The sequence below is a fragment of the Cryptotermes secundus genome, unplaced genomic scaffold (assembly GCF_002891405.2).
Source record: "Cryptotermes secundus unplaced genomic scaffold, Csec_1.0 scaffold5, whole genome shotgun sequence".
NCBI classification, from domain to species: Eukaryota; Metazoa; Arthropoda; class Insecta; order Blattodea; family Kalotermitidae; genus Cryptotermes; species Cryptotermes secundus.
Window position 1 is genome coordinate 4199038 of NW_019724742.1, and position 12013 is coordinate 4211050.

Consider the following 12013-nt stretch of genomic DNA (forward strand, 5'->3'; position numbering starts at 1 on the left):
ACCCCAACCAGCTCACATCGAATGCTGGAAATGATCGCTGTTGTTCAATGTGTATTCCTTGAATCTCTGTAGAATGTTCACATTCATACATTCATCTTCCTTTTAGAAAAGAGCGTAAATGTAGAACCTGAAACTGTAAACCCTGGTCCCTGGCTATAGGATTTTCAAGAATGTTCCAGCCTAGGACTTCTTCCAGCTTCTCTTCATGGAACCCTTTGTTCAGTAACAACCCTGTGTGTCTAAATATATTTACAATTGTATGAACAGTTTTTTTGTTTAGATTTATAGCTCCTGAAATTCATGTCAGACTTCTCTTTACTTTTCACTTGGTGCCCTACATGAACATTTGTTTCAGCGAGTAATTTTTGCATACTATTTCAGCATGAATTGATGTTACTCGAATGTTTAATACAGTAGCAACAGGCACATCAAGCATGAGGAAGCTTCATGATAGCTGTTCAAAAATTTGTTGAGAGTGGTTCTTTGAGTTGCTTACATAGACACTGTCAGTATTGAGATTACATTAATGATAGGAAAGTTATGGATGTGGAGGAGTTGGTGGAAAGCAGTTGGCGGGGAAAACTGAAGTTCTTGAAGGAAACCCACTCACCTCAGTGCCACTCTCTCCACCACAAATCACACATGACCTGACCTGGAACCAAACACAGGCCAGTGTCACAGGAAACCAGTGACTAACCTTCATAACTATTTTTCCAGGAATATGATGCATGTAAATTTGTGATTCCATTTGCAGTCTCTGCAGCATATGTGAAATCTTGGTATAGGTTTGTAACATCATGCACTTTGTATCTTAGTGTTGCTTGAGCACATGCCAACTGGGTCTGAAGTATTTCAGTCTGACAGGACATTATCATCTTGCCTCTCAAGACATAGTAATCATGTTTCACAGTTGGCCAGACTGCCTGAGTTTGCTTCTACCTTGTCATAACCCTGAGTAAACTACATAGTTTCAACATGGCTGCAGACATTACAACTTATTTGCCATGCTTAGAAAGCTATAATGACACTGAGCCAAATGAGCCACACACTGAAATAAATTGTTACTGTGGTAAACTTGAATGTGCTCAGTTCCATTTTGAGCTTGGGAATTTTGTGTCACCCATCATTTTTAAATGAAAGGATCAGAGCGTAACCTACAAGGAGCTGTTAGATAGTCAGTCGGATGTCATGTGTCAGTTTCTTAGCGAGTCACTGCACATGACATTCAGAGTTACATTGCACAACAGCTTCATGTTTCCCCCTCTCCAAGCTCTAATAATTGTAGAATTTCCTTTACATTTCCATATTTTCAAAAAAATGAGAAATGCAATTTTCCAAATAAAATCTTGGTAGGTAATCTGCACATAAAAATACACCAAAATCATCCAACCTTACACTGCTGTACAGTACTATCAGATTGTGAGCAAGTTTAATAAACCTTTTGTTTTGTAGATGTGATTTCCATTTCGTTTTGATACACACTTTTATCGCTTTTTGCTGAGATAAGGCAGTCAGTATAGTGACTGACTACAGGCTGGAAGACCAAGGGTCAGAGTTTGAGGCCAGGTGGGGGAAGAATTTTCTCTCTCCATGTCATCCAGACTGGCTCTGGGGCCCACTTAGCCTCCTATCAAATGGGTACCTGGGACCTTTCCCTGGAGGTAAAGCTGGAGCCTGGAACTGACCACTAACCTCCAACTAGTGCCGAGGTCAAGAAAACATGGGTCGATACATCCACTCCTCCATACGTCATCATGGTATAGTGCTTAATTAGTTAAGCAGAGGGACAGCTTTACCTTTACCATATCTCTTTTTACTGAGTACAAAAATATGGTGAGGTCACTTGTATACACAGGACAGTACAACATGACCATCCCTTTCCAAATCTGTGTTTACATATGAGTATGGCCACTTCTATCTCATTCATCACTGAACAACCACTGAAAACTGAAGAACATTCCAGGAATCAGTCATCTCTATCTCTTTGTTCCCAAATATGGAAACATCTTAGGTTATGGTTTATTTAACAGTATTCTCAGTATCTCAGACTGTATAGCATCCAGTGGAAGGCTGATTGGTGAATACTGAATTGGAAAGAATTGAGAAGGAAAAGCGTCGTGGTTTAACTGAGGTACTATCCTGGCATATTACTGCATACCTCAGGTTAGCTATTGTCTGGACTAAGATTTGAACTAGGCACTTGACAATTTCAAGCCAGAAACATCACTGCATAATCTGTTTACAGTTTTTATTCTGATTGTTTTCCCCAGATTCTTACGCCCTTCCTATTACGCCGTGTGAAGGCTGATGTTGCTCTGAACATTCCGCCAAAGAAGGAGTTGCTTGTGTATGCTCCTATGTCACCTGTGCAGCTAGAACTGTACCGAGCCACAGTGGAACATAACTACAAGAAGCTGCAGGGGAAAACTGAGGAGGTGAGACAGATCAAATGCAGCTGTTTGTCTGAATTATCTTATTTCTCTTCTGTTACCTGGTTCAGTGTACAGTGAAACCCAATTTAGGGAGCCCACATTGTTATGTTTTCCCAAATTTTATGAACAATTTTTGTTTTACTCAATTTAAGTGTTTGCCCTCATGTTATGCATGAAACTTGGATACCTATGCACGTTTTGAATGTCGTTTTAATGTTAAAGGGAATTCTTTTGTGCATTTCAACCTGCATGTAGGCACTTCTCAACAGTTCAAGTCATCATGTATACAGCTTGCAGTGCTGCATGTACACATTACTTAAGTAGGCAGCATGTCTGTCTGTGCTCATTCTTTATTTGTCCTCTGTGTTGGCTGGTGCTGTTTCTTGTTTTTGTGTTATGTTTCTGTGTCATGGTTTTTTAAGTGATTTTGAGGTAATGTTTGGCCATGGCATTGAAAACAAAGGAATTCATAATAAACAAGGGGGAGGAAAACAAATGAACTGTGTCATGAAATGAAATTGCAAATAGTTTTATGCTGCCTATGTTATCATTGAATAAGATACTTCTAAGGAAAGCCTCAAATCTTGAGGAGGAAAGTTGCTGTGGGACACATTATCTGAAATTATAAGCTTATTCTATTAAATGAACATGGTTCAGTGTCTTATTATTGATTTATCTAAGTTTAACCTTTAACGGCCGAATGTCACGTATACATGCTGCAAGCAGTAACCAAAGTTGGCCGAATGACCTGTGTACACGTCGCAGGACACATCCTCTCTTTGGGAGTGCTGGCAGTTTGACCTTGGATTGGAAACCAAAACAAACCTACGTGAGGTCATGTCAGTGGTTCATTCCTTAGCTCTCAACAAAGAAATTATTTATCGCGGTACTGGTTTTGATACTATTTACGTTTAGATATGACTGTTTATGACCTGCTCAGCCAAATATAGCCCAGCTTTGTTTCAAGAACTGATGAGGAAATATTTATCGGTGCTTGCATAAGAGCACTTGCAAAGCCTTCAAGGAAGTCTAACGCATTCAAGGACTGGTTTTCAGTGGCGTATTATTAGTCAGGAAGTCAGTGTCGGACTGTCTAATATTTCTTTATCAGTTAGAAAGGCAGTGTCAGACTGTCATATATTTCTTTATATATCATTTTTATTTTACTTCTTGGAAGAGGTATAAACCCACTGAGCCAGTATTACTTTGTGAGTAAAGGCATCTTCACCACTGCGACTTTCAGTATGTGTCGGACTGGCACTCTTTTCGACTAGTATTATACTTACTTTGCATCACTATTTTGCGAATATTACCAACAGGTGAGAGTGTCGCTTTGTCAATCAACATAATTTATTCCATTTTGCTAGAAACCCCCCTCCCCCAAGGCGATTCTTCAATCGCACAACCCGAATATCATGGTCAGTAGCGTTTCTTGGGGGAGGGCCAAATTTATCAGGGGGCCCAACTGAGTCGACTGGATGTGAAACATTCACAACACTGGCCAACCAAAGGGAAACTAAGATGTATTTGTTCTCAGAATAAGAAGCGCAGAAGCACATAAAGTGTCACGTTGCGCTGTGTGGGTTCGGCTGCTTCGAGAATGTTTGACTGCTTCGATAAGTAGTACACGCGCATCGAGTGTGAGTTATCGTAAACTGTGAAGTGACGCAGTTCAAACTCGCGTACAGTCTGAACAAAATATTATTGTACGAGTATATAGTGTGATTATATTTACAATATCACCATGATTCAAGGCTAAAGAATAAACAACGGGTAAGTCCTTTGGAATTTCATGACATATATAATAAAGATTATATTTTGCAATTCATGACAAAATAATCACAGTTAATTTTCATTTGTAAAAATTGCTCTTCTGTGTACATGTAGAAAAATTTATTGTCTTTCAGGTTGTTTTTAGTTTTTATTTCTGTGTTGCATAGAACGGAAAATATGGATTTTTTTCTGACAGTTTGCAAATTTAATTAACCAGGGTGATTTAAATACCGGCCGCAGGGGGCTCCCAGCAGTTTAAAAGCCTGTACGTTAAAGGTTAACAGTCATTTTCGGCTCTGTTTTCCAAAACCCCCATTTAAGTGGAAAAAGCTTGTCCTCTAGACAGGAGTTAAGTTTGGGTTTCACTGCTATAGGCAGGATGACTGGAGAATCAAAGGTTCATTATGTGGCAGGAGAGGAGCTTTTGTCCTTCTGCCCACACTTCCACACCAGGGGTGGAGTGGCAAGAGTGTGATGCTGATCACTCACCTCCATCTAGTGCCAGGTGTTAAGAAAGACTGGAGGTATTCCTCCACGAGAATGCCAATACATGGCTGAGTGCCTGAGAAAACTTTGTTGCATTTACTTGCCGTTAGAGCTTCAAATCTTGTGTGTTTTCTTCAACTTCAGTTTGTGATTTGAACTTTGATGTCAGTGATTATTTTTGTACTGATGTTCATGTCCTGACCGCAGTTGCAAGTGTCGAGCCTTGGATTCTCAGTTTATACTTCAGAGACAACAATTTTAGGAAGGAATTTAATTGAATTTATGAGTGGATGAGGGGCAGACCACAGTTTGCAGCTACCCATTTAAATCAAGTTGTTGTCACAGACCTCTAAAACCATTTGAGTCATTTACACATCAACTTCTGGGATGTCCTGTAAAAGATTGGTACATATCTACCAAACATGCCACCACACCCAACAAAGACTGAAATCTTAATATTCACTGCCATGATAACCTCAGATGACATGAGTGACTCATCATCATGATGTGTATCTCAAGAGGGGAGCCACTGTCTTTAATATTGTGGCTCCAAGTGAATAAATTGTGTCAGCGTGCAACAGTTAGATCTAAAATTGCACAAATTTGTATTACTAGAGATACAAATTGTCAAGTGTTCCTACACTGCATGAATGTAAGTTATGAAGCAGATCATGAATGAGTGAACAGTCTTTTCTTTTTCTTCTTTGTGCCATGTCTGTTCTGTAAATACCAATAATATTTATGTGTGGATGGGAAGTGTAGTTAGTATCTATCATGGAATGTGACTTGGTGTATGAAGATTTGGAAGGTTTCTTTCCTTCTCAGAATGTGCACGTAGATATCCATATAAACCAGTGTCAAGAGCTCTAATCTGAAACTCACAGGGTAACTTCATGGGCCTTGTGGGTAGCATGGTGGCAGTACACATACATGAATGCTTGAATTCACATCTTCATGAATAGTACAAGAAATATCTCATTGAACTGTCCATACATGTCTACTGTTGGCTTCAAGCATATTCATCAATGAAACAGCACAGTTTTTTGTGGTGTTTATATATGTCTGATGCCATTAGCTGCCTCGATAGTGGACCCTACTAGGAAAGATATCAGAAATGTTATTTTAAGCTGTCTATCGGGATGGTTAAGAACTTCTTCACTGATATGGTCAACATCATTATCTTTTAATGGAATCAATTACACATGTACTCTTTCCCACTGTTTAATTAATTAGTGATCCAGTGTCTGTAGGTGCTTTCTTCATCTTCAGGTTTAAAGATTAAGCCAAACAAGCAACCAGCAGTGCTGCTTTCTTTTTGCTGGTTGCTTGCTACTCTTACCTTTTAAACCTGAAGATGTAGGCAGTATGTTCCCCCAAAATACTGTTGAAGTTCTACCAGACTATGTGGTGTCGCATCCCACAAGGTAGTGCTCATAATCACTGCTGTGAAAACCTGGAATCCAACATCTCACCATGTTGAAACTGGGTAAACACAGCGAGTTTATTTCAAGTGTTATTTCTTGATTGTGACTCCAAATGTCCCATGAAAACTTTGATGTTCATAACTGCAGGCATTTATTTATCCAGGGATAATAAAGTGCATCTAGTACCACTCAAATCTAAAAAATATTGTATAATTGTTTTTGGTGACTGTTACATGCTGATAATCATGGTGAGTTAATGCATTCAAACGTGATTTCGCCAGTCACACGTTGAACTGGATTCTCATTCCTAACCAGCAGTTTGTGTATTGTCAAGACCTTAAATATAATGGGAAATAATTTGGAGGGATGAATGCAGAAGTATGTGGAACTACAAATTTAATGCAGTGTATTAAATTGCATTCCTTTTAGTGTTTTGTTTCCAGTTTATTTTTGTATTTAATGTTGTATTATTTTAGAGTGTTGTCATTCCTGACCGGCAAGATGGTAAACGTGCAAAGCGGAAGTGCAGTGCTCAAAAAAATTATTCATTTGACCTAATGGAAAAATTTGATGAATTTGATGAGCATTCAAACTCAAGGTAAGTCAAAAACATCTGGACTGGCAGATTTTATATGCTGAACATTACAGAAACAAATTGTAAGTCACTTGGGTCCATTTTGAGTGCAAAACTTCTCCATTCCTATCTCACTATACAGTTTCACGAGTTTTAAAATGTTGTGGGTATGTATTTTGTGTTTTGGGTATTTAAACATGTCATTTATTGCAAATAACTTATATAGAGACTCTAGAGCTATCCTGAGACTGAAAAGTAAGGTCATTATTTTAGACATAAGTGAGTAACATAGTTTGTAAATGTAAAATGGCTGCACAATAAAAATTGTCTTTAATCACAGCTGAAATAGCTTCTATAAATAACTTAAATTGTTTATTGGTAATATCAAGAATAACCATAAATTTATTTCAGAATTACTGTGATTTTGGACTTTGTTCATTATCCAATATTGTAAAAACTAGAGAACACGTTTCGGAAACTGGATCTGTTTCCATCCTCAGGTGAGGGGGAGACACCTACCCTGTTGGGTTGAGGTTATCTCTTTCTAAGGGAAACCAACAGAGTAGATGTCTCCCGCCTCACCTGATGATGGAAACAGCTCCAGTTTCCAAAATGTTGTGTGCTCTAGGTTTTAGAATACTGGTTGATGGGCAAAGTCCAAAAACCCAGTAATTCTGAGTGTTATACACCATCATCAGAAGCCTTTAGAATCTACAAATTTATTTATTCAAGGCTGAAATATCAACTGTGAAACGTTTATTACAGTAAAAGAAAACATTTTATATTTACTCAATTTTCAGCTCAGATTGTAATATCATAATAAAAGACAAAGAAGATGAGAGTTACAAAATCATGTTAAAAATGGTACATCCCATGATGCAGCTACGTAAGATTGTCAATCACCCATATTTGGTGCACTTTCCACTTGTGCCAGGAAAGAATGAGCTCAAAGTTGATGAAGAGCTAGTCAACAGATCAGGAAAACTTCTGGTTCTTGATGCTATGTTGGTGAAATTGAAACAAAGAGGACATAAGGTACGCTGATTTTCTCTGTTATTAATATATTAATGTCTCCACTCAACTGTTGTTTTCCTAAGTATATAGGATATTCAATAAGTAACACCCAGAGTGTTAGGCCTGAAGTTCTCATGGTGGCAAGTGTCAAGATTACAGTCTTATGGGATGTGATAGTGGGTACCAACATTTCAGATAAACCTGCTGCTTCCATCTACAGGGCAGAAGAGTAACCTACTCTGAAGATGGGGACAGCAGATTTTTCTGCAGAATAGGTACCTATCTACCAAACTACACAGCATTACATCTCAGAAGATCTTGATCTTGATCCAAAGGTATGCTACACATGTATGTAGTATCTTGACATGGATGTCAGAGACAAGGACTAACAGACAGAACCTCCCTGTCTCCTCATTATCCAGACCAAATGAGGCATTTGTCCAAGTGATACACCACATGTTCAGTTTCCCAGAGAAGAAACATAGGATTAGTGTTTGTACCCACTAGCACAGCTTGACTTTCATCTCATCGTTATGTCAGATGGTTGTGTTCCAAAATACCTGATCCGTGACCCACAGAAGTGGAAGTGCTAGGTGCAAGAAATGGGCCACACAGCCCCAGCAGTCTGCAGGGAAGCTGTTGGTGACATTTTTGGATATACAGGGCATTCTCATTCAGTTCCAAGTTCCAATTGCACAACACTCCAGCACCTGAAGGAAACAATCCAGATGAAGCAGACACTGGACCCTGAACATGACATAGTGTATGAAGATTTGGAAGGTTTCTTTCCTTTTCATAATGTGCACAAAGATATGCATATAAACCAGTGTCAAGAGCTCTAATCTGAAACTCACAGGGTAACTTCATGGGCCTTGTGGGTAGCATGGTGGCAGTACACATACATGAATGCTTGAATTCACATCTTCGTGAATAGCACAAGAAATATCTCATTGAACACTCCATACATGCCTACTGTTGGCTTCAAGCATATTCATCAATGAAACAGCACAGTCGTTTGTGGTGTTTATATATGTCTGATGCCATTAGCTGCCTTGATAGTGGACCCTACTAGGAAATATATCAGAAATGTTATTTTAATCTGTCTATCAGAATGGTTAAGAACTTCTTCACTGATATGGTCAACATCAATATTTCTTAACGGAATTAATTACACATGTACTATTTCCATATGTTTAATTAATTAGTGATCCAGTGCCCATAAGTTATTCTTGAATAGCAACAGTGCTGTAACACAAATATGCATGAATCGCTTCACCCTTTATTATATTAGTACTTTAAAATAATTCCATTCTAAGGTTTATTCATATATCTTATAAAGAATGTCTTTTTCAGGAATCCTGTAAGCTATAACAAGTACAATTGCTGTATATGTATTTTCAGTTTGCTGTTGATTTCAGCAGGCCATTCTCTTGAGTGTGTGTATGTTTGTGTGATGGAAGGAAGGTTGAATGGATGGACGGAGAGAAACAAGTAAAGAGTCTTTGTCATGTTACAAAATTGCCTGTATTTTATGTTTTTTTCTGTAATCATAAACCTTGAACATAAGCAGCCATGTCATCACCTTGCAGATTCTCCTGTTCTCGACCTTTACATCCCTGCTAGACCTATTAGAGGACTATTTACTCATGCGGAATTATAAGTATGTCCGTTTGGATGGGTCTACCAAGGTTGGGGACCGGCAGGAACGGATCAGGGCATTCAATACTGATGCAAGCCTCTTCATATTTCTCATCTCGACTCGTGCTGGTGGACTTGGAATCAATCTTACGTCTGCTGATACTGTCATTATTTATGACAGTGATTGGGTACGTTCCGCTGCTCATTCACTGCACATGGTGTGTGAAGTGAATGTATATAGGGAGGATTGTTCACAAATTTTATCTTAAAAACTGAACAGATTTAATTGAAATATAGTACATGGAGTGTTCACTAAACATCAGAGGCATTTAAATTTTGTCTGTCATAGCACCTAGTTTAGTGAGTCCTTAGAAACATCTCACCATACAAAGAATTGACACATGACATGAAATGCTGTAAATTATAAACTTCAGTAATATCTACAGCATGTTTTTATAAGATTTCTTGATGTGATGAACATTTGACCCTTCCTCATCTACTGTCAGAAGGTTTCCCATACAGTTCTATCGGCTGAAGCCTTCTGCCACCTGTTTTTCTAATTCTTTGCATTACAACAAATGTTACCAAGGAGTGAGTACCATATTTTACCTGACTATACAGTGAGTTTATTTTTCTTGAGCTTATTTTCATGAATGAAGAAAAATCTATGTATCTCTCTATCTGTGGCTCTACAGCTCTTGTGGACATTGGCTAGCTTTTCACTTTCTTAATCTACACACATTTGTTAAGATTCCTTGGATGGGGGACCAGCCTGTCTCAAGCCTGCTAACAACACAGACAGAGTAAACACACACAGACATCCATACCTCAAGTGGGATTCATACCCACAATCCCAGTGTTCAAGCGGGTGAAGACGGTTCATGTCTTACAGTGTATGGTCACTGTGATCGGCATGAAGAAAAATACTGTAACGTTTTATCGTTATTTACAATGGTAACTCTCGCACAATCAGTAGCCACTTGTGATACTATGGACACTTATTATTTTGTCATAATGCTACTACTCAGCCATTCCACTCTCCTCTGCCTTCGTCTTCTCTCACCACTGCACTGAATACTCTGTGCTGTACTCGCTTGCTTCTCGCCTCCTACAACCAGGACTCCTAGAACCATCCCAGCCACTATCCAGGCGCGATCACACTTCAAGAAGTTTACAGACAATTCTTGGGCAACTTCAGCTATCGGTGTCAGCTGAGTGGCTCTTGAACATTCCCGAAGGACAGGAGTTTTGACAGTTTGATTGAATGAGAGATGTGCACAGGTTGACATATGACACCCATGCGCACACAAACACATCACCTCATGTGACAATATATAAAAGAAAATCAAACACAATTAAGTTACCTCTGGTCAAAACCTGCACACACATAAAGCATATATTTCTGAAACAATAATCATTGGACTTTGTTACCATTATCACTGTACTTGCATTCAGTTTCATATATTTCTGCGATTTTTCAAGCCATTAGATTATACGTTTCATCATGGTGCTGTGTTTATCATATGTCATTCCATATTTCCAGTATTTGATCTGTAGAGGCTCATGACATTCTGAGCTCCAAATTTCATGTCCAGTTTCTGTTGGATATATCATTCCAAAGAATCCACCAAGTACAAATCCATCTGTAATAATCTGTAAATACTGGCTTCTTACAGTGAAGGGTTACTAATTCCTTGCCCAACACTTGAGCCAGAGAGCCTGTCCTTGATGGTATTCACTTCAAAGATGTCTGTTTTTTTTAAATAGTGTATGGCAGTGGTTCTCAAACTGTGGGGCGCGACCCCGGGGGGGGGGGCGAAGGGCTTGAAAGGGGGCGCACCATACTTTCCTACAGATAAAAATTAAAACTGCCCTAAATCAATTAGAAAAGTAACAAAAAATAGAAATACGTATAGAAAAACTTTTGATGAGTACAGGCTTTAATTATCATGAATTTCAAAACATCTGTACTTTCCTACAGATAAAAATTTAAAACTGCCCTAAATCTATTAGAAAAGTAACAGAAAATAGAAATACATATAGAAAAACTTTGAGTACAGGCTTTAATTATCATGAATTTCAAAATAACTAATAATCATTCTCTTTACCGGAAATTATAAAACGTGTATGCCAGAGACAGCGTTGATAGTTCGGCAGTCTAGACTTTTTAAAATGCTGTGTGAGGAATTGGGTGCCAAACACACTGCTCTGTTGTTTTTAGTGATGCTCGATGGCTTTCAAGAGGCAAGGTATTAAAGAGAATGTTTTAGCTGAGGCACGAGGTGTTTTGTTTTTTAAATGGGGAAAATCACTCACTGGTAGACAGTTTCAGCAACAAGGATTTTTTATTGAAAATAGCTTGCCTCACAGATATATTTGAGAAACTAAATATCCTCAACACTTCACTTCAAGGGAATGAGGCAACTGAACTTTCTTGGAATAACAAAGTGAAGGCATTGAATTGAATTTATTTACATTCTATAAATCCTAAGTAGGTTAGTACCTTTGGATACAGAACAAGTCAAAAGGTTACATACATAAGTACAGGCAATTTTAGCTTAAAAATTAATATAACTTAATTTTACATCATTCTCTATTTACATTGAAGTATTCATCTAAAGAGTAGAAGGAATGAGCATGTAGATAATTCTTTAACTCTGATTTAAACTTTT

The 12013-nt window shown here is 38.3% G+C and overlaps 1 protein-coding gene across 1 annotated transcript in view; it reads left to right on the forward strand.

The window, feature by feature from the left end:
• The window catches only part of LOC111862639 (lymphocyte-specific helicase), a 39258-nt gene that overhangs the window by 16903 nt on the left and 10342 nt on the right, over positions 1–12013 (forward strand). The window contains exons 9-12 of the mRNA XM_023848156.2: positions 2271–2435; positions 6592–6713; positions 7490–7724; positions 9293–9529. Of these exons, the coding sequence (XP_023703924.1) occupies positions 2271–2435; positions 6592–6713; positions 7490–7724; positions 9293–9529 (759 nt within the window). The remainder of the gene's footprint in view (positions 1–2270; positions 2436–6591; positions 6714–7489; positions 7725–9292; positions 9530–12013) is intronic.